Source organism: Piliocolobus tephrosceles, chromosome 8 (genome assembly GCF_002776525.5).
Source record: "Piliocolobus tephrosceles isolate RC106 chromosome 8, ASM277652v3, whole genome shotgun sequence".
NCBI classification, from domain to species: Eukaryota; Metazoa; Chordata; class Mammalia; order Primates; family Cercopithecidae; genus Piliocolobus; species Piliocolobus tephrosceles.
In genome coordinates this window covers 73795356-73822268 of record NC_045441.1, presented here as the reverse complement: position 1 = coordinate 73822268, position 26913 = coordinate 73795356, and the positions used below count along the sequence as shown (strand labels likewise).

The 26913-nt window shown below is 37.3% G+C and overlaps 1 protein-coding gene across 1 annotated transcript in view; it reads right to left on the bottom strand.

The window, feature by feature from the left end:
• COL28A1 (collagen type XXVIII alpha 1 chain) overlaps window positions 1-26913 on the bottom strand; it is a 179295-nt gene that overhangs the window by 135824 nt on the left and 16558 nt on the right. Inside the window, exons 4-11 of the mRNA XM_023224880.3 lie at window positions 24273-24293; window positions 22058-22114; window positions 20219-20272; window positions 17965-18006; window positions 15971-15997; window positions 11248-11292; window positions 7549-7593; window positions 6445-6498 (exon numbers count right to left, since the gene is read on the bottom strand). Of these exons, the coding sequence (XP_023080648.2) occupies window positions 6445-6498; window positions 7549-7593; window positions 11248-11292; window positions 15971-15997; window positions 17965-18006; window positions 20219-20272; window positions 22058-22114; window positions 24273-24293 (345 nt within the window). The remainder of the gene's footprint in view (window positions 1-6444; window positions 6499-7548; window positions 7594-11247; window positions 11293-15970; window positions 15998-17964; window positions 18007-20218; window positions 20273-22057; window positions 22115-24272; window positions 24294-26913) is intronic.

Here is a 26913-nt window from a genome sequence, read left to right as displayed (position 1 = left end):
AGTCTTCATTTAACAGCTATTTATAATTAAAATTGTAAAGGGATTCTTCCTATACACTGAGCAGTCACAACCTTGTTCAAAGTTGTTATCCTGCCAGAAGAACCAGAAAGCAAATTATTGTTTTTGGACAACTAGAAAAGCTGACATGTTCAAGTACCCTATACTTAAAATACTTTACATGAAGCCAAAAATACGGTCATTCTGTTAAGAGAATTGTGAACTTAAAACAGTTTTTTGTTTGATTAATTATTCTTTACCAAGAAATATAGGTGTCTACATGTTTTCCACTTGATTTACTTCACTTCAAGTGATAAATTATAAGGAATTATATCCTGTTACAAATCATGACTTTTTAAGTGGTTGAAAGCAACGTCATGATGTTAGGAAAAAGGTTTTTGAGTTACATAAGAACTGAAATATATCTACACAAGATGCTTGTTTGAGGAGAAAGTTTAAAATTCTTTATAGTTGTTCATATTTGTGATGTTGAACTGCTTTCAACCCGCAACTGGAAACATTAGTTATGTTTAGTAGGTTGACCTAGCTACTAAGCTAATTTTGAGCCAAACCAAGTACTTAAATAATGACCAAAATAAGAATGTATTTTTAAAACTACTAAATCTTCATTAATGATTTCTGTTCTAATGAAAATATTGACATAGAAAATGTAAGACTCTAAGTTGTACACAAGAAACTGTAAAAAAAATAAGAAATTAAGCCCCAAGTCTTCATGCCACTTTTAGAACAAAGTAGAAGTAACACATTGGATTATTTAACGCACAGGAAGCTTTTGATGGGGGGTCAACACTGTCCTGTTTTTACCCAACCATGTTAGAAGAATGGTCAATATTCCTGACTGCTACATCCTTCTCTCTGGTTTTCTCCATGACTCATTGCCATCTCCTTGACCCTTCTACTGAAAGTATTCTTTCAAAGCTTCGCAATGACCTCAATATTGCCAAATTAAGTTACCACATAGGCAACTGCCCACATGACCTGTCTTCAATATGATACTGTTGACCACTCATTATATTTAAAACCTTTTATTCACTCATTCATTCAAGAAATACTTGTTGCTTCATGTAAATGTGTGTGAATGAGTATGCAAAGCAGAATTTTTTAATCTCCCAGATAGTGGTGTTCCTGACCCATTGTTCCCAAATCTTCTGATGTAGACTTTTTAAAAATAGTGATGGACCTGCTCATATCTGTCCAGTTCTTCTGCCAATGCTTCCTATCTGAAAGAAGACTAGGAATGTTTAATGGTATAATACACGGAAGCTCAAAGGACAGAAAATTGATTAGCACACTTCCAGTTCTCAGAAATACCCACACATGCATTCCTGATATAATATCCGAAGGGAAGACAGCCAGCCCTCTTGAAAACAGGATGTTGTGTAGGGATGTTTAGCATGCTTATAGTTTTAAGTTCAGGGTCTGTACATCTAGCTATTGTTTACTTAATCTCCTCATTAGTATATCATTAACCTGAAAAATATATCCTTTGCTTGGGAACCTCAAAAACTGGGATGGAAACTTGACAGAGCAGGATTCAGAAAAGTAGGGTATCCAAAAACTGTGATGTGGTGCAAACTTTAGGGTGAACTAAATGTTTCAAGTACTACCCTTATCACCCTTCATGCAATGAACTTCTCTTCAAACATAGTTGTAGTTCATTCACTAATAGTAGGTCTTTTGTCCATTTTGGATGAATGTTTGAGCCATTTACCCTGACCATATCCATTTGTTAAACTGGACCGGTCTAGTGCTATTTCTCTATGGATTTTTCTTAATATCGCAGAAGCTCAAATTGAACATAAAGTAAGACAAAGTATCATAGGTAAAAGAATGCTAAGTTTCTTACACTTGACTGTACAGCAAGAAAAAACACTTAGGACAAATATCCTGCAGGATTATGAATGTCCTAGAGTAGAACAGTGGAAGGAGTTAGGAGAAGGGAGGCAATTCATCTTTTAAGATAAATATATAATATTGCAGTATTTTTTAACTGTTTGAGGATTAGCATATGGTACTTTCCCTTTGGAAAAAAAAAAAAAAAAACATCAGGGATATCTCCTTGTGCCCTTTAGGCCTTGAAGCTCTAACACTGGGATACTTCGAAATGTCACCAGCTGCTTCCTGCACATGCCACTGTGCAGTCCCTCCTCCCAAGGCACAAAGAGAGTCTTGGAAAGAGTGGATTTGCATGAGATTTCAGAAGGAAATGCCCTTCAGAGATAACCTCAGAAAGACATCAAGAAAATGGCAAAAATTACCTAATATAGGCTGGGCAAACCCAGTGTTCCACTGTGTTGATTTGTTCAAAATTAGTTTTGGTAACTTGTCCTCTGTGACTTGAAAGGCCTACCAATCATAAGCCATTCTTCCTAGTAATTAAAGGCCTTTTTCAAGGGTGAGATGTGATTGCAACCTGAGCCACCATGACAGCCCCATGGAAGGCAGTGGTATTGTGTTTTTAGGGGTTCAGTCTTTCCTCAGAGCACAGTGCTCTCTCCTGAGTCACAATTTCAATTTGGTCTCAGGGATAAGGCGTCTTGGGCACCTGTGTGATTACAATTCTAAATGATTGCAGAGACTATTGAGATGTTCCCTTTTTTTTTTTTTTTTTTTTTTTTTTGAGACAGAGTCTCACTCTGTCGCCCAGGCTGGAGTGCAGTGGTGCAATCTCAGCTCACTGCAACCTCTGCCTCCCGGGTTCAAGCAACTCTCTGTCTCAGCCTCCCAAGTAGCTGGGATCACAGGTGCCCACTACCATGCCCAGCTAATTTTTGTACTTTCAGTAGAGACAGGGTTTCACCATCTTGGCCAGGCTGGTCTTGAGTCTTGAACTCCTGACCTCTTGATCCACCTACCTCGGCCTCCCAAAGTGCTGGAATTACAGGTGTGAGCCACCGTGCCTGGCCGAGATGTTCTTGTGAATGGCACGAGATGACCTTCATGTGTGGTAGAGGCTGAGGTGGACTCTGAGCTAAGGCTTCTTTCTGAGAAATATCTATGTTTTGTTGCTAAGGCAACAAAGTCATTCAGGGCAGACTAGGAGCTACTTTACATGTAGAAAGTATTATTGACAGAAATAATCTGTGAAACTGGGCCAGGAGCACATTTTTTCCTGATTTAACACGTTATTTTTTTTCCTTTTGTTCTTTGGCCACCTTTTCTGAAAACCCTTTAATGAAGAAAAGTCAATCCCTAAAGCAACAGAAAGTGAGTGTAATTCAAGAGAAAGACCATTCGTAAATTCATAGACATACGCAGGCCCTATCCAGAACCTCTCATGGAATCTTTGCAAATGTAACAAGTCTAAAGGTTTCTATTTTAAGGTCTTATATGAAATACAATATTTGAAAATGCACAATTAGCATTACTGTTTTCTTTCTCCCAAGATATTCCCTTCCTTTTTCCTGCACTTTCGGATGAACATTAAAACCCAGTAGAAATGCACCTTTCAACAAACTGTTGTCCCTAGCCAGAGTTCACCAGAAGGCAAGACAGATAGAACTTTACATACTGTCAGAAAGAAATGCATTTATTTCAGGCCAAATATTCAGGAAATTCAGCAATTTTTCCTAAAGGGATAAATATAATACGGTAGCTAAGAGCAGACTTCTGGGTTTCAATCTTCAGTTTGTCCCTTACTAGCTCTGTAGCCTTGGACCCATTGCTTAAACTCTTTGTGCCTTAGTAGACTAATCTGTACAACAGAAATAAGAATAGATCATGTCTCAAAAGGTGGTATTAGTATTAAATGAGTATTTAAAACTTTACCTATACATAATAAATATACAAAAAATAAATGTTAACTACTATAGAAGTTTCAAAATAAATAACCTTCCTTGTGCCCATTAGAGAATACAGAATTACTGAATTTTAGAGGGTTTCCTTACACAAATTGCAAAAGCAGCTTATTTTAAAATTGTCTAATAAGATGATAATGGATAAAAGTAAATGTCACTATAAAATACTATTTCCAGATTGAGGAACAAAAATAGCTTATTATGTCTTCAAAGTACAGTACCTTCTGGGAGGCAAGATGAAATCATTCCCTGAATACTGACTTTTACGACAGTATACTAATAAATGTATAAAATGAAAAAAATAGCTAATGATCAATATGACATGAATCTCCAGCTAACAGATCCAAAGAGTAGTAGAAATTATATAGAAGTTAGTAATAGTGTCAAAGTAAGAAAGTCAGGACCTTAAACCAGAACTATGGCTAGAGGGGAAAGGGGAAACTCATGCCCACTTCATAGACTCCCAGCAATTCCCAACATCCCCTAGAAATTGACAGCTTTTCAATTGGCAATGAACTTTGTTCACTTGGCGGTTAACTTTGTGATTAAAACTTAAGTGGCAATTTTATGTCATGTATATTTTATAAAAGAGAGGCCCTTGGGAAGTTGATGAAGTGCTCAAATGCTTTTGGAAAAATGACTCCTTTTATGATTATGCTGTAAAAGTCAACCACAAAGTGCTATTATGTCAGAAAAATTATAACCAACCCCCCAAAACACACTTGACGCATTATTAAAAATTAATGCACTGTTGAAATTAAAAGCTAAATTTTATTGAAATAATTTTTAACCCTAAGTGATAACACAATTAGACATAAAGAATTGAGCCAGGTATGGTGGCTCACACTTGTAATCTCAGCACTTTGGGAGTCCAAGGCAGGAGGATCCCTTGAGGCCAGGCATTCCAGACTCAACTGGGCAACAAAGCGAGAGCCCATCTCTACCAAAAAAAAAAAATTTACAATTTAGTCAGACACAGTGGTGTGTGCCTCTAGTCCTAGCTATTTTGAAGGCTGAGGCAGGAGAATTGCTTGAGCCCAGGAATTCAAGGTACAGTTGGTTATGATCATGCCACTGTACTCCAGCTAGGGCAACAGAGCAACATCCTATCTCCAAAAAAGAGAGAGAAGAAGAGAAGGAGGAAGGAGGAGGAGGAGCACCTTTTTATGGACCATTCCCTACCATACCACCACAACTGCCAGCCACAACCTGCATCACCCAAAGCTACAGGCACTATTTCCAGGCCAGCACCACCTCAGTGCCCTCTACAGATGATGGGACCTCGCTGGGACTCTGCTTCAGGCAAGCCATTTGATCTCCAGGCTTTATTTCTCATTTCCAAAATGAAAATGCTAAGCCAGTATGATCTCTAACATCTCTAGTGGCTCAAACATTCTATACTTCTATCACTACTGCAAACCCCAGCTCTGATCCCTGACTTTAAGCCTCTTTTTCACAAACATGAAAATTATCATCTTAGGTAATCAAGTAATTCTAAAAATTGTGTGGTCTGTCAAAATATATTTTTTTCTTACTGTAAATTACTGTAGGATTGTACCTGTAGCCAATGCAATTTTATGAAAACTTCTGCTCATCAATATTCAACAAGGCCATTTCTTTCCCCAGAGATAATTAATCGTAGGCAAGAAGTGAAGAAGACAGTTTCCCCAGATGCAGCCTAAGCACATGCCTGCTGAGAAGCCCATTCTATTTTAATTTGCCAATTAAAAGTGGCCTGGTAAATCACACGCTGTCATTATCTCAATAAAAATACTATACTTGTCACTCTCTTTCCTCTCTCTCAAGTAGCCCAACTGCTCCCTACACCTCAGTTTAATATCACCCTTAAAAAGCTGGCTTTCTTTAGGGTCAGCTGAGGATGGCATCTTCTGCTTTTATTACTGCCACAAATTCCATACCACTCAAATCACTAAGTCGACACCATTTACTGGATTATGTCCGTGAAATTTACTAAACATTGAGGAGAGTTAAAAAGGAACTAAAAAGGCTTGTTTTAGCAAATTAATGGTCACTCTCATTGGAAAAGAGAGCCTTATAACTAGGCTTTTAAAGATCCCTCCCATCTGCATCTTTTTGTTCTGCATGGCTTGTATTCAACCCCTCCCTATCTGTCTTGGCTGGTTTTCTGTGGACTGATATTACAAGCATGGTGCTGATGGTTGAGAATTCCCTGTAATTAAAAAAGGCTTGATTTCTGTTGGTATAACAATTGTAAATTTCCTTCCCCTATAAACTGTATATTGAGGTGGCATTACATTTGAGAAATAGAATGGTTTGAATTGTGTCACTTGTTATTGCTTTTTGGTTTCCAATGAACCATAAAATAATAAAAGTCAGGAGTAAGAAGGAAACACAGCAAAGATTCTAGATAATGGCTTATAGTTAATAATGCCTCCCTTTGAATAATATAATAATAAATGATAAAGGTATGCTGCCAACTTCCTGAATGCACTTGGACTTGATGCTCTGTATACATCTGCAGATTATTATGCATTTCCAAAGGTACTTCCTCAAAGAATCCATTGACTTTTACCTAATAAAACATACATTACCATAGTGCACTAGGGGAAACACACTCTGTCTGTCTTTAATCAAAGGGTAAGATTACCTTATTGCCTTGAAACCCCTTTGGGCCTGGGTCTCCTGGAGGTCCACTAATTCCCTGCTCCAGGATGAAAACCAAGAATTAGTTCTGTGTACAAAAGGCCAGCAGGAATGAATCATTCTTTAGGGTCCCTAGAGATCCTGGCATTAGAAGTTAGACTGTGTAACTCAGAGCTTAATTGAAATCACATTCAATTGAGAAGTAGGATGAGATAAAATTTCCTGCGTCAAATAAGTAGCTTCTAAAATAGCACTTATGCTAAGAACAAATATTTAATTAACGAGATGTTTGTTTACTAAACCTGTGTTTCCAATGTTATTCCAACATTCTTGACTCCTTTCAAAAAAATATTTTGCCAACTAAGCATCTTCTTTTTAAAATATCTAAGGCATATGTAACTGAAGTTAGAGCTTCCAATGAATTTGTGATAACCAGAATTACTGCCTGGCTCTGACATTGCCAGGCTAAAGCAAAGAAGTTAGTGGTTAACTAGATGGTGTCCAGGAAATTCTGGGTAAAATTATAATTTTCTGTAGGCTTTTTGAAATACTGAAATTAACTCCTCACATAGAGCACCACTATAACTTTGGAAGAGGTAAGTTCCTAGGCTAGGAAAAGATTCAAATTATTTTCTGAAATCTATGGATGTCTAACTTAAATGCCTTAGAGAATCAGTCCATATTATAGAACATTATCTATGGTTATAGAACAATATAAATACTGTGATTTAGATTAAATGCATAACTTTTCCAACTACATTATAGTAGCAGTGCAAAAATAGTTACATCCTGTTTTTAGCCACTTTGACTTTCTGTCTTTCCAGACTCTGAAGTTTTTAACTTCATCTCCTTAGCTACTCACTAATACTTGCCTGATGGTACCTATCTTTAGGGAGTTTTAGTTAAGTTAATGAAAACATTAGGGAAATTGTTTCCAAAATTTGTTGCACATTGGAATCATCTGGGGATCTCAAACAGTATTAATGCCTGGCTTCAATCCCTAGACATTCTGATTTAATTGACAGAGGGTGCAAGTGGGTAAGGGGATGTTTTAAAAGCTCCCCAGGTGATTCTAATCCAAACTTAGATTTGGTTTTAACCCCCTTACCTGAATTCCTCTGGGTCCCTTTGGTCCATATGGTCCTGGGGATCCCTGTGGAAAAAAATTGAAAATAAGTCTCTCTAAATATACATCTTCAATGTGCAGTGATTTTAGGTAGGAGGGAAGGAAATGTGTTCTCAGTAATTGCCATCTTCCCTTGTTATCTTAACATCAAAGGCAAGAAATTGAAATAATCCTAATCAACAAGCCAAGGGGCAGGAGTGTCAAACTTTCCTTCAGTAAACAATCTCCATGAAAATACAATTTTAGATGTAAGTACCTTGCCTACATATTGACATTTTGGTCATTTTGGTTAGAGTAAAGAAATTATTTTATTTTATAAGATTCATTGTAAATGAATCTATAAACTTCCTGGAATATTATTTCCTTCCAAAAGGGTAATGTCAGTTAAATTAACAATGTAGTGCATTTCCATGATCTCTAGATCACTCTTTTGCTCATCTTCAAAACATTGAACTTGGCAAAACACTGTTTATAGTCAATACTCTTCTAATAGAAAATATTTCATTCTGTCCCATAGCCAGGAAACCCTTTAAAATTTATTTTGTGAGGGAGAACATGGTCTAGTTTTTATTTCCCCAGATTTCCACTTTTTTTTTTTTTTTTTTGCTTATCAAAGTATAACCTGTTAACTATTGACACACTTTGACAATCATAGAAACATGTAAATAAACAATTTGAAAAATCACACAGAGGCAAATGCTGTTAACATTTTAGGCATATTTTCGTCCAGTTTTATTCCCAATATATTTCTCTTCAAATTATGTGATCAAAGTGTATGTCTGATTTTGTGTCCTACCTATTTGGCCTTATATTGTATTGAAAATACTTTTCCTTTTTCCACGTCATTAAAAACTCATAGTAAACAGATAATATACAAGAATAGGGAACTACCATAATTTATTTACTCATTTCCCTAGTTTTGACCTAAGTAATATTATAGTGAACATCTTTATGTATAAATCTCTGTCCAACTTCTGATTCACTCCTAAGAATAGTCTCCTAGAAGAGGATGACGGAAGCAGAGACCATAAGCACATTTAAGGCTCGCTGGCTCTCTTTTGTCTCACATGCCATATACAGAAATAAAGAGAGAGAAACTTCCTCCATAGAATTTGTTTGTTAATCATTCCCACTACCTGAATATAAGAGAGTGTATCTTCATCTTGTGGGCTCCCCATCAACAATTAGTATTATAAATTACTTCACTGTTTGCTAATTTGATAGGTAATATAATACTTTTGTGTGTTTGGTTTTGGTTGTTGGTATTTTTGTTGTTGTTGTTGTTTGAGACAGGGTCTTGCTTTGTTGCCCAGGCTGGAATAGCTCACTGCAGCCTCTACCTCCCAGGCTCAAGCAATCCTCCCACCTCAGCCTCCTGAATTGCCCACGCTGCTGATATAATATTTTATTATTTTATTGTTGGTTTGGTTTTGTTTTTGAGATGGAGTCTTACTCTGTCGCCTAGGCTGGAATGCAATGGCACAATCTCGGCTCACTGCAACCTCTGCCTCCTGGGTTCAAGCGATTCTCCTGCCTCCTGAGTAGCTGAAATTACAGGTGTGCACCACCATGCCTGGCTAATTTTTGTATTTTTAGTAGAGATGGGGTTTCACCTTGCTGGCCAGGCTTGTCTCAAACTCCTGACCTCTGATGATCCACCCACCTTGGCCTCCCAAAGTGCTGGGATTACAGGCATAAGCCACCATGCCCAGCCTATTTTGTTTCTTTTGAGACAGGGTTTCACTCTGTTAACCTAACTGCAGTACAGTGGCACAATGACAGCTCAATGCAGCCTCAATCCCCTGGACTCAAGAAATCTTCCCACCTCAGCTTCCCAAGTATCTAGAATTATAGGCACATGCCCAGCTAATTTTTAAATTTTTTGTAGAGACGGGGCCTCACTATGTTGCCCAGGCTGGTCTCAAACTCCTGGACTCAAGTGATCCTTCCACCTTGGCCGAATATTTTAATGTATTAATTTCACTTATCTGATTGCCACTGTATTAGGATATTTTTTCTTATTTATTAGCCATTTTAATTTCCACTTCTATATCTCTTCATGTTGCTCATATGTTTTTCTAAATAAACTTGTATAAACTCTCTGTGTCAAGGACACGATATCTCACCGGCTCTAAGACACATTTTTTCACGTTTTTATATCTCTGACATTGGGGTATATTTTACAATCAGTTGCACCTTACATTTATAATTGGCAGTGGGTTTTTTTTTTTTTTTCGTTATTCCTTTTTGGCATGGAAAATAATGGGACATTTAACAATCCCTGACATCTCAATCAATGAAATACGATATCCTTTGTCAACCATTTTAATTTCATCTAGTTTTCCCAGATATTGTTTGACTTTCATTTCTATTCTAGTCTATGTGTGTCCCTTTTTCTGTATTTCCAATATCTAGGTCCATCTTGCATGTTCAGTTATACTCCAGGAAGAATCTATTTATTTTCACATTTTCCATTTTGACTAGAGATAATTACTAAGCCTACCTTTTGCAGATCCACCTGACCTTTAACTCTACAGTAGTTTAAAAGCATTCAGAAAGTCTCAATCTATTTAAAGTGTTTACTTCCATGGGCCAATGTGATTATCTCACCGTCTTCTCCTAACCTTCTGCCTCATTTTCTCTCCTTGACTCCCTTCCAGAATTATAACATAGAAACTGAAAAAGTGTGGTATCTTGGTGGCATGATGTTAATAGTTCTTAATATAATGAAAACTATTTATTTTTACTCTGCACTTTTTTGGACCCTTTAACATCATGTTTCAAATATACTTTCTGTATATATTTGGCCTTTTGAGGAACTATTTAACATCCTTAAAATTTTTTCCAAATTTAAGTGCTTTCTATTTATTTATCTATTTATTTACTTATTTATTTTTGAGATGGGTCACTCTGTCACCCAGGCTGGAGTGCAGTGGCATGATCTCCGCTCACTGCAACCTCCACCTCCTGGGTTCAAGCAATTTTCTTGTCTCAGCCTCCTGAGTAGCTGGTACTACAGGTGCACACCACCCTGCCTGGCTAATTTTTGTATTTTTAGTAGAGATGGGGGTTTCACCATATTGATCAGGCTGGTCTTGAACTCCTGACCTCAGGTGATCCGCCCACCTCAGCCTCCTAAAGTGCTGGGATTACAGGTGTTAGCCACTGTGTCCAGCCTATATTTATTTTTTAAATAAAGGTGAATATCTATCCAATTGTCTGTGTCTACATTTCAAAAGTCCAAATCTCTATGTCTAGTTGCACCACACTGTTTATAACTATTTCACTGACTTATTTCAGAGTTCTTCACACTAGTTTGGAAAGTGCCTGTTTTCAGTGTTTGCATCTGGAAAGCAATTCTACTCTGACCCAACTGCAGCTTTAATTAACTTTGCTGGTTAAATAATTCTTTTTACCGTAACATTCAGGAGGTGTGGCCTCCAAGGTCAGGGTGTCACAAAATGAAGTCTTAATGGTCCATAAGAAAGGCATTTGGGGGCTCTATTATTGAGTCAGGCATCACTTTGTTTTCTACCACATGTTTTACAGATGTGAAAAATTGAGCCATTGATTCCAACTCTAGTAGTGAGATCACCATAATTCAGCCCAGGAATTTCCCCTTAAGGAAACGCAACCCAAAAGGGATCACAGCTGTAAGCATTTTAAAAACATGTTCCTTACTTTGTCACCTTTTATTCCTGGTTTACCACATTCCCCACGTTCACCCTAAAAAATAAATAAGTGAAATAAATAAGAGAACACTTGCAGTCATTCACTATTAAGAATGTTTGTTTGTTTGTTTGTTTGTTTGTTTTTTAAATTCCCAGCACTCTTGTAACATAAGCACTCTGCTGCTTTCTACACAATCTTAGCCTCAATACTGTGGGTTGTATGGGCATTGAAATCTGATTATTTTTACCCATGAGTCATCCTTAACTTGACAGGAACAAATCAGGAACAATGTAATAAGGTTTGACATTTTTAAGAAACAGATGAAACTAGAAGAAAAGAAACCTAGCATCTAACCACATATTAGAGGCCCTTTGCATATGTGGTTTAACTGAATCCACATAACGGCCCAAGGAGATGAGCTTTATCATTCTTATTTTATAATTGAGAACATTTAAACTCAACAAGATAACTTCCCTCTATCAAATAGCTAGTAAGTAAAAGAATCAGAGTCTGAACCCAGATACTCTAACTTGGAATTCCTATTTTTTTCAAGAACACCATGCTTCAGCCTGAGTACCAACCTTGATCACCCAGTAGTGTTCACCTGGAGAACTGTGAGAGAAAGGTTCTGAGATGAGATTGCATCGTGAGTTAGTGGGAACAGGTGCCATGATGAGTTAGCGAAGTCTGCTGTAGGAGAGCGGGACTTGGCAGCAAGCATGCTACATATTTTTCATTATTATGCTCTACTTACCCGTCTTCCCTAGAATATTGCTGAAAAAACATTTGAGTTGTGCTTTAGAGTTTATCAGTGATAGTGTATCATATTTTATCTCAGTTAATCTGACATTAACTGTCTGAGATAAATATTAATCCAATTTTATAGACTAAAAATTTGTAATTAAGAAGGTTAAGTAAAGAGAATGTGGTATACAAGGGAATATTATTTAGCCTTTAAGAAAGAAATCCTGTCATTTGTAACAACATAGAGGAACCTGAACCTGGAAGACATTATGTTAAGTGAAATAAGCCAGGAACAGAAAGACAAATATGGCATGATCTCACTTATATGTGTGATCTAACAAATTTGAACTCACAGAAGCACAGAGTAGAAGGGTGGTTGCCAGGGGGAATGGGTGGAAACTTAGGAAATGTTGGTCAAAGGATACAAAACTGGTTAGATAGGAGCAATAAGTTCAAGAGATCTATTGTTCAACACTATGACTATCATTAATAACAACGTCTTGTATTGAAAATCACTAAAAGGGTAGATTTTAAGCATTCTCACCACAAAACCTGATCATTATGTGAGGTGATGCACATGTTAATTAGCTCTATTTAGCCATTTTATAATGTATACATTTATCAAATTATATTTTATACAAGACAATAAATATGAACTTTTTAGATTTGTCAATTAAAATTTTTAAATAAAAATAAATGTTTTTAAAAGGTTAGTTTCCTCAAGTAGAATGAGAATTGGGACCTCTGAATACTAATTCATTAGATCAGACTTTTGAAGCTTCTAATAATTAGAACTAAAAGGTGACAGTCAGAAAAATGACTAAAGTTTCATAATCATAGTAATATTATCTCATTTATAAATCAATTTAGAGTTTTCAAAATGCTTTTATATATATATCGTTATTTTGATCCTCAATTCAATTCTCACTTTCAAGATAAGGAAACACAATTGGAGATGTCAAATGATTTACTTAAATGTACAGGCTACCCAATGACTCCTAGTCCAGTGCTCTCAACACTAGCTTCTGCTGCTTCTACTTTATTCTGCCTCTGTACTGCTCTAGGGTGTGTTACTGGAAGTGCCACTACACAATGACATAAGGAAATTGCATTCAAATGTAAATCAACGCATTGCTTCCTTCATCAAGGAAGTCTTGCTATGAAAAATAAATGTCAGCTGAACTTTAAACAGTATACATAGTGATATAGTGGATTTATATGCTGGTGGAAGCTTTATCTTGCTGCAGAATAGCAACAAACCATTCACAGACTGGCAACCAGCTTGCAGACCACAGTTTTAATAGCAGTGCTCTACGGAGGGAAATCACAATTGTAACTTCCAATTATGGGTGTGAAGTGTGTGCCATAGCCTTTACATTATTGCTAATCCCCATAGCGGCCTTGTGAGGTATATATACATATCTCCGCTCACAGATAAGCAAAATGAGGCTCAGATAGATTACATACTTTGTTCATGACCACAGACTTGAGTCTGTTAGGCTCTCAAGTGCATGTTCTTATCAGTTACCCGTAGCTGAACAAGGCACACAGTTACAGGCTGCAAGTCACTTTCCATTAACCCAACATTTCTGCCTAGGGTACTGCCTGGGCTCTTCCAGGCATCAGAAGCAGGGAAGAGGGAGGTGTGACTTTTAGAGCCAGCTATGCCTCTGATCAAATGCAATCTGTTCTCTCTTCACATCCTTTTGTGAGTCAAACTGACCCAGGAAAAACTGAGCTTTCACTTAGAACAAGTTGAATGTTTATTTCTGAATGCAAATGGAAAATCACTTTTGAAGAATCAATTCGAAAGCAATTAATTTAATAATTTTGGATGGGAATAAAATGAGTCAACCACCAAAATATAAAACAGAAAAGTACCATAAATACACTCAAAATGCTTTTGGCTAGAATTTACATTCCATTTGTCCAGACAGATTTGTTAGCTATAGGGGCCTGAGGAACAGCATTTGTTTTTTGCAGGGCACAGATTGCCATCAATGAAAATATTGTATTCATGTTATTTGCCTCTGCAAAGGCGTTTTCCTTTTTGGTAGGCTCATTAATCCCTGTGGAATGGCCACAACTACATAGTTTCAGAGAGCGAGTACTTCAGAAAGCCATAAACAGATCAGCTCTGTTCTCAGCCTCTATTTTCTGATGCTGCTGCTCCTGGTGAAATTCTGGTTTGAATGTCGATGGTTCAGGGTCACTTTGCTCTGACAGCTTGTATTTTCCAAGTGAGAACTCTTCCAGTGAATCAATAATTCTCCAGAAAGTAAAATGAATCTTTTCAAAAAATAGATGTATAAAGCTTCCTTGTGTTGATAACTACCTCACCATATAAATCAAAATGGAGGAGGAAGGCACCCATAATTTTCCTCAACTATATACACAGTTGATAATTTTACAACTGTGAAAATTTTTGTTTTCCCATACTAATATTTGTTCCTTTCCTCTTCATAGTGGCATTTACATTTGTAGACAAGCCAACATTTTGGAATACATTGTCACGCCTACTTTTGGTTCTCCAATCGCTCTGTAAATTAGGCAGGCCTATACAAATTTTATCCATCCAGTTGAAGAAACAGATACTCCAAGACGTTGAGTTACCCAAGTTCTTAAGGCTGCTAAATGTAGAATCATGGGATTTCTTACACTCTTCCCCTTGGAGGCCTAACATTTTCAACAATTAGGATATATTTATTGGCTTGCATGTAGGCTCACCCCTAATATTTGCAGGGCCCAGGGCAAGAGTGTAAGTGGAAGCCCACATACCATGTGTCTAAATAGTTGAAAGTTATAACTAAACTAATAATGTTCTGGCTTCCTTCTTTAACAAATACGTCTTCAAAAGAAATAAAGAATTAAAAGACTTGTGAATCCCTCAGAGGTCCCTGCCAGACATAGACCCCTGCAGCCTGGCCCCCACTTCACTTCCCACCTCCAACTCCTTCCAAAGCAAGAAGAGCATGAGCACACATGTGAAGACGCCCCCGGCAGCACAACAAAGCCCCCTATATGACCTCTCCTGCCCCAACAAACAGCTATCATTTGGCTCCCCCTGCAGCCTAGAAAGATGTTGGATATGGAAAGGAGGTTTTTGTATGCCCTCCCAGCAGCAGGCCTTTTGGGGTCTTGGCTACCCAATGTATGATCCAGGAGAAGGAAGCACAGACTTCCTGCAGACTCCTGGCTCCATGGGAAGTAGGGAGGCCAGAGGAGACTCAGAGCTGGACCCTCTAAAGTTCCAGCCTCTCTCCCATGCCTGAGGGTGGTAGCCCTGTAGGACGGAATGGATGATAGGTGCATGTTCTGATTCAGATAGAAAATCTGATAATAATGAGAACTGTGGGACAGATTTATCAATGAACCAGTGAGCACTCTCAGAGGCTCCTGAGCCCCAGTACAACTTGTTAAACCCTTTAAAAGCAGTTTGGTATCCTAACTTGTAACTCACAAATAATCATCAAATCATCTACCAACCCATACCTTTAGTTTGCTTGTTTGCCAAATTTACTCTCCTGAGAGCTCTACCCCGTTGCCTAATTCAATGAAGTCAGTGGCTCTTCACTGCTTAACCAGGATAAATCCTCTCTTTCCCCTGGGAGAGGATTTGGTTGGTGTCTAGGTTTTCATAGGAAGTTAAGCACCAAGGGAGCAACCTACTTGCAGTATTGCTGAATCTGTTTGTGTAAAGAAACTTTTAGCCTGCATACCTGTGCTGCATGGCTTATAAACCGGGGTTCCCTATTAAAATAATTCATGTTTGCAAAGCTGAAGGAGGCTGGATTCTAATCTCAGGAATCCATCCCTATAACACACATCCACATGTTAAGTTCTATTACTGTTTTATGTTAACTAAGGAATGAGGGAATCCAGACTTACAAAAACAAAGAAAATAACTTTTATTAAGTTCATAAGTACATTTCTGTTTCTGTTTTTCTTTTTGAAATTCTGGTCTATCTATTTGTTGTTACCAACTTACCTTGTCACCCTTGTACCCAGGAATTCCCTAATTTAAAAAGAGAAGAAAAAGTAAAATATGATACTCTAAGGCAGAGTTAGAATAAGGGTTAGGTATTTTTCAATTACAAGATATAACAAAAACACATCTATACCACCTGGAAAATTAGACCATAGAAATGTAAACTGTTTCATTTCTCTTTGTGCTTGGAGAAATGTGCATTTACTGAGGAGAAGAAAATAATCTGTTTTCCCTTTATCACATTTTATTCTCTGTTTCAGGTATTTTTTCATATCCATTTTCTTGCCCTTTGGCCCAAAACTAGAGGCGATAGTGTACACTGAAAGTCATTGTAGAAGTGATGGCCTGTAATGGTCCCTTCAAAACTGTTATATTGACTTTTAAACTATGAACTATTGCAGCTAAAAATGTTTCACAGAGACTCTGAAAGAAATTGGCTTTGAAAATGAGCTGAGGTAATGGCCTTTAAAATGTGTGTAAATATTTGTATCCATTATGGTCCTCCTTTCAAATTCAGTCTAAAATATATAACATCAAGGACATGACAGATTCCTTTATCAGCCCTGATGAGACAGTGACCTTTAAGCTACTGTCTTTTATCTCACACTAAATAAGGGGCCAGCACTTCTGCTGTCTTCTGTGTGTCACCCTTGTGAATCCTGTACAGGCTTTTCTACTGTGTTACTGCCCATTGCCCTTCAAGAAATACAATAATGAGTATTACATGGCCTGGGAAATTAGCAACTCTAAGCAGCAGCAAGTTCTCTTCAAATGGGATTTTTTTGTCTTTCATACAGGTATATTTTTCAAGTATGGAAATAAAATTGTCAGATGTATTTAGACAGCTGAAGAAACCTATTTAATAAATAAGCTATTATTGCAGTTACATGTGAGTCAGACTACAAAATTTTGTTCTATGCATGACTTTTTTATTAATAGTATTATCTATTTATTTATTTATTTATTTGTAGAGAGAAGGTCTCACTACGTTGCTCAGGCTGGTCTCGAACAAGTGGCCTTAATCACTTAAGGCCACCTAGGCCTCCCAAAGTGCTGGTATTACACGTATGAGTCACTTTGCCTAGACTGACTTTTTTTTACAAAAGGAAACTTCATGAAGGAAATAAAACTTCCAGGTGTGTGGTCAATGAGGAATAGATGAATGTAGAATTGTTTCCTATGAGATAATAAGCTATTTTAAAATACAATTATTTTATCTTAGTTTTATTTTACATACTCGTATGCTTTATACATAGAAGATACCTAAGAAATGTTTCCTGAATGAGTAACACACATTTCAGATTTTTTGTTGACATTACCAAAGTTTCTATCAGATTTTTTAATGAAGTTGATTAAAAATACCAAGAGAACAGTTTTTAACATCTTTGGGTCTAAATCCAGGGCACATCCAGGGGAACAAGCAGAGAGCGGCAATGTCATATGGTCTTCTTTTTATTCACTGTACACATCTCTGCTATTTGATACACTTACTGCAATGCTCAGAAAAGTGCAAAATAAGAAACATACTGTAATTAGTTCTTGGGCAATATCTACTATCTTCTAATTTGGGGGATAAGAAATCAAATAGAATGATACATTTTATTATGTCTGTGGAATTGGATTAAAAAAGCATAGTTTAGACCATGTAGTTCTTATGCTCCTGAAATTCTAACTTATTCCTTATCTTTAAAAACATAAGAAATAAAGCAAATACTTTTCTCATTGGAGCCTTTCACCAATGTCAAATTAAGCATCAGAGAATTTGATAGGGTTGAACACTCCTGCTCCCGTTTTCACTCCTGTTGAGCTGAGTATTTTCTCCCCACATTTCCAATTCTAAGATCATATCTTTCTGATTGCCTTCCTGAGCCATCAAGAGCACAGGGTAGATAGAAATCACTTTTGCACTTGCACTACAGGGGTCAAAATGGTCAACCACAAAATCAGTAACCTAGGATCACTTTCTCAGGAAGGCATCCCAGTTGTGTACATACCCCAGGACCTCTTTCTCCAGCTTCTCCTTTTTGAGCATCGCCCTGTGACAAACAAAAAACAGTCAAAATTCCACAACCCTGAAGAGTGACTGGTTGCTCAATAAAATGCATTATACAGAAGATTAATAGCTTAGCCCAATTAGGTAACATCTTTAGTCTTTCCCATTGACATTTTGCCCATGCAATCTAGGCAAAAAAAAAAAAAAAAAAATAGCAACTCAGATAAACTTCGTCCTTTAGAGTGAAGCCAGATGTGTAGGGTGCAGGATCCAGGTACATTTTCACAGCTTACGCCACATCCCGGTTGAACAACACAGCCATTGTTCTCAAATACAGCATTATACTCACTTGGAGCCAGTCACTCTGGTTTTTCTCTAAGGAGCTTTGGAATGTTTTCCAAAATGTCCTCAAGAGTAATTGCTTGATTTCAGCAAGATTTAAGAAATTATATTATGTGGCACAAAATTACAAACCAAAGAAATAAAACATGAACATACATTTCTAATGGGTATTTAACACAACAAAAAGAAGACATGATGGCATCGGTTTGAACGTATATAAGATGAGTGAGTAAAGGGTTGTTTGGTTGTGCATGTGTGTGTCTGTTGTAAAGCTATCCAAGGTTGCTATATTCCCTTTCCTTGACAAGCAGACAATTGCCAAAAATACTTTTATGCATTTAACTTATGATTTTTTTTCATTACTTCCCTAAAAATTTTCTAATAGGGCTGTTTTAGAGTTCATTTATGAGTTAATTTTTAATAGTTAACTTTGTTAGTACTTGAGTGCCTCTTATGTATTGCTCCCAAACTATTTGTGTCAAGTTACCTGCAATGAAAAGCAAACCAGTTTCGCTGCCACATTACTATAATTAGTTATTATTGTTTTAATATTGCTATGTTAATTGCTATAATGAAAGAAATGTTTTTAAACTTCAAAACACACACAAAAACAAACGATGTGAACTAGAAAACCAAGAAAAAAAATAATCCTCATAAGTATCACTACTAAAGGATATCTCATTCTCTCTATTTAAATTTATTTTATTACCTAATGAAATTAAATGTGCTTTTACTTTTTTCTTTACTAGTTTTGTTTCCTCTCTTGAAAATTGTGTTCAGAAATTAACTCAATGTGCTACAGAAATTAAGCCAATGTCCATTACATTTGATGCAAATATTCCCTGATATTTCTCTTTCTTTAATATTCCCTCCTTATATTAGGCCATTCTCATGCTGCTAACAAAGACACACCTGAGACTGGGTAGTTTATAAAAGAAAGAGGTTTAATGGCCTCACAGTTCCACAGTGCTGGGGAGGCCTCACAATCATGGAGGAAGGTGAAGGAGGAACAAAGCCACATCTTACATGGTGACAGGCAAAAGAGTATATGTAGGGGAACTTCCCCTTATAAAACCATCAGATCTCATGAGACGTATTCACGATCACGAGAACAGCATGGGAAAGACCCACCTCCCCATGATTTAATTACCTCCCACCACATGTGGGAATTATGGGAGCTACATACAATTCAAGATGAGATTTGAGTAAGGACACAACCAAAGCATATCACTTCCTTTTCTTTAATTATTATTTTTTCATTACACAGAATTTTGCCTTAAATTTTCACATAGTTATATCTACTTTTCTCTTTGTGATTCCTGCTGTTGTTCTTGAACTTGGAACCAAAATCCTAACAATGATCTGAACAGGTGAATGTTTTCTTTAGAAGCCTAGGATTTTTTTTTTTTTTTTTTTTTTTTTTTTTTTTTTTTTTTTGTGGGGAGGGGGTAGGTACACAGAGAAAAGAATTGGAGAAGTACTTGAAGATGCTCTGGGAGTGAGAAACCATCTGGTGGCTTTTCTATTATTACTGTCAGTCAATTATTCATTAAAAGTAGACCCATTAAAAGCACAAGTGCCAATGTCAATCTGATATGGAACACATATTAGCAGTTAATGAAACACTGTCCTAAATAAGATGGGCTGCTATCCTTTAAGTACTAGTTTCTGTTTATTTGATGTCCCCAGGTTTCATAAACTTACTGACTAAAATGTTCATATGTTACTCAGAATTTGTGAATACAAGCTAACAGAAATAAGATAGATAATATAGGAAGTGGACATCTGTATTCTTCACAAAAGTTGTCAGATGTTTGCCATATACTACAATGCTTTTTATTTTTAAAATTGTTGTTTTAAAAAACAAATCTAGGAGATATGCTGGTTTAAAGAAAAGCTGTTTATTCATTTACCGGGTTTCCTTTTGGTCCTCGCTCACCTTTGATACCTGGGTTTCCATGTGTACCCTGAAGGCAAAGGGAAAAAATATTATTTTAAGTAGGTATTCTATTGTTTTCTATACTTTATAATAATTTCTGATCAGTTTTGTCTCCTAGAATGAGGGTGAACTGTAAAACCTTTACCTGCCAAGCAGAAATTCAACTTTCTTCTCCCTTTTTCTACACTGGGAAAACCACTGTCGTGAATTGGCAGATTTTCTAGATTTGCTCAAAAGAGAATAATGTTTCTGTCTTCCTACCAATTACTTCTTCCCAAAACAATTACTTCTCAGCAGTTTTGAAAACAAAATCAAACTCATGCAAAGATTTAAAAGAGTAGCTGCAACAGGCCGAAGGATAGGAGTTGTTCCCAGCCTCTCTTCATTGTGGGTCACTTCTACAATTCCCCTCTGTCACTCACTTTTAAAAGGACCAGGCCAGCTTGCTCACCTTTGGTCAAAGAGGTTCTGATATCCAGGAGACAATCTCAAAAGATGGGAGAAAGGAGCTCTGTAATCCTGTTCCAGAAAAGCATTTTGTTTTCCTGTTCCTAATCAACCAAAAAGCTTGCTTTTCTGAGAACTGGTGTTGGGGGTACTCAATAAATGTTAAATGACATATTCTGTGGCTTATCCCTAAAATGTGACAAGAACGTGAAAAAATTGTCAGGTGTTTAGCAAGAAAGCTGAGCTTTCTTACTGTTCATTTTAAAATATAAAGAAATATTCCTTACCCTGGCCATTTCTTGGTGTAATGGGGATAAACGAAGACTTTATATGAAGGGATGGCTAAACCTTTGCTTTAGCCAAAGTCAGCTTCTACTGGCTGCCCCATTATCATATAATGCATCTAACTTTGCATTTGAGGAGAAAAAGATCCCTTGATTGGTAGGATGGTTTGAAAAAGTGTAGGCTTTGGATCCGAGTCTCAAGGTAAAATTTGTCACCTTCTAATACATTCACAATACACATTCCCCTCCTGGCCCCAAATACAAGCATTAGTTGAAAATTTTTATCCACGCATTTTGTGAGACTCTCCACAGGGCTTCTTCTGAACCCTAAGGATGATATTTGTAATTACACAAATAAATAGAAGACTGAATAAGCACGTGAATGCTTCATGAAGATAAATGTTAAAAAACTGCTCAGCATTTCCGGTGATCTAGATGTCATTTCAAATGCCTTCCCAGTACAGACATGGCACCTACAAGTTATTAGGCCAGAATATAAAGAAAGCACTCCTTCCTGGGTTCTCTTATCAAATGATGAATCATCATAGTAAATCCTGCCATTTATTTTTGGTTGCCACATGCTTACTTCCATTTCACAGAACTCACCCTAATCCCCCAAAGCATTGCAACCAGCTTCCTGTCCATGAGGCCACACGGTGTTGCTACTGCACTGCTGCATTCATGTGAAGCCAACATTTAACTTTCAGAGAGGCTTATGCTTCTTGTTTCTAGTGGGATAAAGCTTTGCTTAAAGCACGATTATTTGTATTAGCTTTTTCTGTATTCAGTTCACCATTGAGAAATTCTGGCTTTATTTTACGAGGAGGGACATAAATGTCCTTTGTGGGAACAACTTCAAAACACTCCTGCCCTCAGTTCAGGTCAGTAAAATCCCAGGCTTATTTCTAAGGATAGAATGCGTCCCTTTAGAAATAAAAGAAAGAAGGAGCATTTCCATTTTTGCTGCCATTTCCAAACAATTGCTTTTCAACAGTGCAAAATAGCCCCGATGTTTTCAAGAGCCAGTAGAGCTATCATTGCTAGGACTTTCTGACTTAAGTTCAAAGTAGAAATATACTCACAGGAGGCCCTGGATCACCTGGATCTCCCTTCTCACATTCACAAATCTTGCGTTCACACTGAATCAATAATGAAATATGATATTAACACACAGTGAAATATAGCATTTCGAATTGTATTCAGTATATAACCAACTGGAACACTCTCTAAGAAATTTTACCTTGCACATTTATGGAGGTTTTGCTCTCTCTATTAAATTATTCTAGGCAAATTTATACCTATCAAGAGCCAGCTAACAAAATATTATTAAATTTCAGCATAGTTAAATAAAATAGACAGCCCATCAAAAATACATATATAATATATAGATGCCAGTTAAAAGAAGAAAATAAATATTTTCAATGGACTTTTAGAATTTCTGCTGCTTCTCTTCTACATAACACATCAAAGCTCAATAATATAATAATATTAAATGCTCCTTTACTAGGCAAAGGAAAACATTTGACTTATACCATATTTTACTAATTCTAAGATGCACCTTCTTCCTCATTTTAACAACTCTGAAATCAGAATGAGTCTTATAATAGCTGTTGATCAGGTTCAGTCATGACAAAGTAGTTGCTTTTTGCACATGCACTTCATAACTTAGAGAATGAAATGGAAGAAAATTCCAGAACATTCTTAAGACATGCTTCATCACCAATGCTTTTGCTGGCATAGAGGTCAGTATTATGTGGAAAAACAAGGACATCAACAACTCAGACAAAAAATGATTCAGAAGATTTACCAGGGATGTCTAATCTTTTGGCTTCCCTGTGCCACATTGGAAGAAGAATTGCCTTGGGCCACACATAAAATACACTAATACTAACGATAGCTAATGAGCCAAAAAAAAAAAAAATTCCATGCATAAGTTTTATAACGTTTTTAAAAGGTTTATAAATTTGTGTTGGTCCACATTCAAAGTCGTCCTGGGCCGCAAGCAGCCTTGCAGGCAGCAAGTTGAACAAGCTTGATTTAGACTGTGATGTGAAAAAGTTTTAGAAATAACCAAGTTATTTTGCTTACATATTCCCTTATATGTATATATGAAAGTGATACAGGATTTTAAAATCTACATCCAAAATATCTAAAAACTTCTTTCCATATGTATAAAGTAAAAATTGCAATTAATAAGAAGACACTGTATTGTAGTTAAGTTGGCAAGGGCTTTTTTCCTTTCTTTTTTTTTAAACAGAGTCTCGCTCTATCGCCAGGCTGGAGTGCAGCGGCGATCTTGGCTCACTGCAACCTCTGCCTCCTGGGTTCAAGTGATTCTCCTGCCTCAGCTTCCCAAGTAGCTGGGACTACAGTCATGCGCCACCACCCCAGCTAACTTTTTTGTATTTTTAGTAGAGATGCGGTTTCAGCATGTTGGCCAGGATGATCTCGTTCTTCTGACCTCGTGATCCACCCACCTCGGCCTCCCAAAGTGCTGGGATTACAGGCGTGAGCCACCATGCCCAGCCATTTTTTTTCCTTTCTTAATGGTCCATAACATAATGGTATATCTGAACATGTACAATTTAATAAAACATGGTGCACTACAGGTTTGGTTAACTCCTATTATTTTATGCAACGATAGTGTAAATTTCCTGATGTTAAATAAGCAGCTCATTGAACAAAGTTCAGATGTTCCAAACTCTTTCTTTTAAGAAATGCATGTCCAGGACAGGACTCCTCAGCAAGCTGATGATTGCCTATTGTGCTAAGGCCCATTCAATCTTACTGGCCAGATTCCTTTGCCACATGGTCTGGTTGTCATCATCAGGCTGCCTTTTCTTTACAATAAGCAGAATGAGCTCAAAGTCAATTGTCTGGCAGCAGGGGATGACTCTAAACTCTGTCTCTTAGCTGGGAACCCTCTGCCTAAGCTAGCCAACACTAGGAACACCCCCCAAAATGGAGGACCTGATGTGGCTGATGTCAGATACATGCTTAGAATAAAGGAAGCACATCAAAGTAAGCAAACAACTATGTGGTTTGCTTATGACTGATTTCTAAAATCACTCCTGGAATCACATTCAATATTTCCTACTTTTTCCAAATTTTCCAACTTGCATTGAATATGGTAGTATAAAAGAAATCAGATGGCTGCCTCAGAATAGAGTGGCTCATTTTAAAAGAACTAAGCTTTTTTATTTAGTCACACTTAATCTTCTAATATGAATTATAATGCTGATCTGATAATGCAAGTTTTTAGAGTAATTCGTAGTAATCAAAGCACGTGATGCTTACCTTCTTTTCAAATAAGATATCCTACAAGGGAAAAAAGAATGAAGCATTAACTCGATTCATAGTTCTGCTTTCAGCTACTTATTAGTTGTAATTATTCCCCATGGGATATGATGTTTCCACAAAGAATAGCAATTCAGCCTTTTTAACCTTGTAAAGGCAATGAAGCCAACCAGTCAACCACCCAATGAGCAGTTCGAGCCATGTAATAATAGGAGATATAACTATCATTAAAAATTAATCTATATTTTCTAGGAACTTCATCTTATTGCATTCTATGTTTTATCTTTTGTTTTCTTTATCAGCTCTGTAATCTCCATAATTTGACTATAAAGTTAATCAGTCATAATGAGAAAGCTCTCACTTTTACATACCAAAGACTGAGGCAGAATATATAATTTTATATTTTCAATTTTTTCCATCCTCATGCACATATACATGCATCTATTTTTCATGATTTATTTTTCAAGATTAAAATAATATAGTCATAACTTCATGAAATATTAATAGGTGTTAGATCATATTAAAATTCAAAAAGAGAAAATTACAAAGTCCAGTGACATTTTTTGAGATGGTCTGAATTATGAGCAAAGATTTCCATTATTATGATCACTAGGAGAAGGGTTTTCTATTTCAAATTTGAAAAGCCTCTAATATGGTACTTTATTTATAGAATTTCAACATAAGCAAAAAAAAAGACACTCAGCTTTTAAATTTAAACAGTATTAGGAATAATATTCTGGTAAAAATTTTGAATAGTTCATAGTAATATGCATTACTTATGTAAAAGATGACCTACATTTATAACTGGCTACCTTAGGAAAAAAATTAAGTTATAGAAAAGTAATAAATATTTCATAATAAAAAGTGATCGTTATGAAAAACAAAAAAACAAATTTAATGAGTCTTAGAAGTCAATCAGACTCAACCTCTTGCTTTGCAATAAGGAAACATGGTTCCACCATAATGTGACTCAACCAAGGTAACACACTTGGGCTGTGCCTCCTGACAGTCCTCAGTGCATGCCATATGTACCATACAGGAATAAATTAGCCAGAATATTTTTCAAAACTATTTTAAATTTATAATTTTGCAGAAGTGTCATGATCTTGTTTTTGTCCAACACCTAGGCCTCTCTACCATACTTTAATTCAGTGGGATATTACCTGATAAGTGCACTGAAGGCCATGTTGGAAGTCAAACACTGGAAAGAAACTAACATATGTTTACATATAGAATTAGTACTTTCTTAACCTAGAAATTATATATCAAACCAGTGCCTTATGATTTCATCTGAAAGGGTAATTTACATACGATAAAATAGAAAGATGAAGGAACAAGCACTGGAATATTTGTTGCAAGATATTAAAAATGCAGAAGCTAACAAGGAAGTTAAATAAGAGTATGTAGCTTTATGAAGGATGCTGCATCCCTTCAGTTTTATTTTTACTTTATTTCTGTACAAACTAATAATATAGAGGGACGAGATAACAAAATGTTTTAAGTGGCTCTAATGATTTAATAGGGAAAAAATTAGGCTAGGAATTAAGTGTCATTCTGGGTTTCCATCCCGTTTCAACCATTAACTAGCTATATGGCCTTGGACAAGTCATACAATCCTTCCAGGTAGTTTTCTCCACATATTAAAAAGGATAAAGTTTGACTACATGATCTCAGGAGCTATAAAAACCTAGCCACAGACACTATGTACAAAATTTAGAGTCTCACCTACCACCCTTCCCAACCAAATGATTTTAAATTACTAGCCATGTAAATCCAGGCTGAAAGCAGATGAGATACTTGTATCTTTAAGAGCTAGGAGGTCCTACGGAGAAATAGGAAGTCAGATACAATGATAATTTTAGTTAAAATTGTTTGGACGAACGGAGGCAAGATGGTGCACTTCCGGGTTCTTCTTCACCACCAACTCTTCCCGCGCGCGCGAAAATGCAGCCGGCGCCCAGGGAGGGTGCAGACCAACTGGGCATGCGCCAGGTGACGTCAATCCGAAGAGACCAAGATTTACCTGGTCGCACCTGCGGAACGCCCCTGACACGCCCATGCCCCACCTATTGCCCTCCCACTCCTAGAAAAGCTGCTCTCCGCCATTGAGCCACGCGGCCTTCTCACAGCCCGGCGGCCTTCTCACAGCCCGGCGGCCTTCTCACAGCCCTGCGGCCCTCTCACAGCCCCAGTCCTGTCGGGATGTCGGGACTGTGGGAAGTCCGTCCGAGAGCCCCACGGGGGGACTCTGCCGGCCTCCTTCGCCAGAGGCCGACAGACTTCTCCCGCACACCTTAGGTTACCAAAATAAATGTGCAGTTTTGCTGTTACACTTGCCTACCCGCTGGTTCTTTTGCGCCCGCTCGGCTGGTCTTAGAAAAACAAGACAGATGGTGCCGAAACCCGGGAGGAGACCCCTCCTCAGGCCTCTAAGGATTGAGGAACCTCCTCCTGCTTCCACACCGCAGACGGACCAGGACCTGAGACCCGCTTCCCTCACTCTCATGGCCTCTCTGGGGTAAGTGCCCTTGTCTCCTCTTTACCTCCCTCGGCCAGAAATCCTGCGCGGGTCCGAGGTCCATTTTGAGCCACCAAGTGGCTTGGGAGAGCCTTGCAGGACGGAGACGTCCGCCTGAAGGTA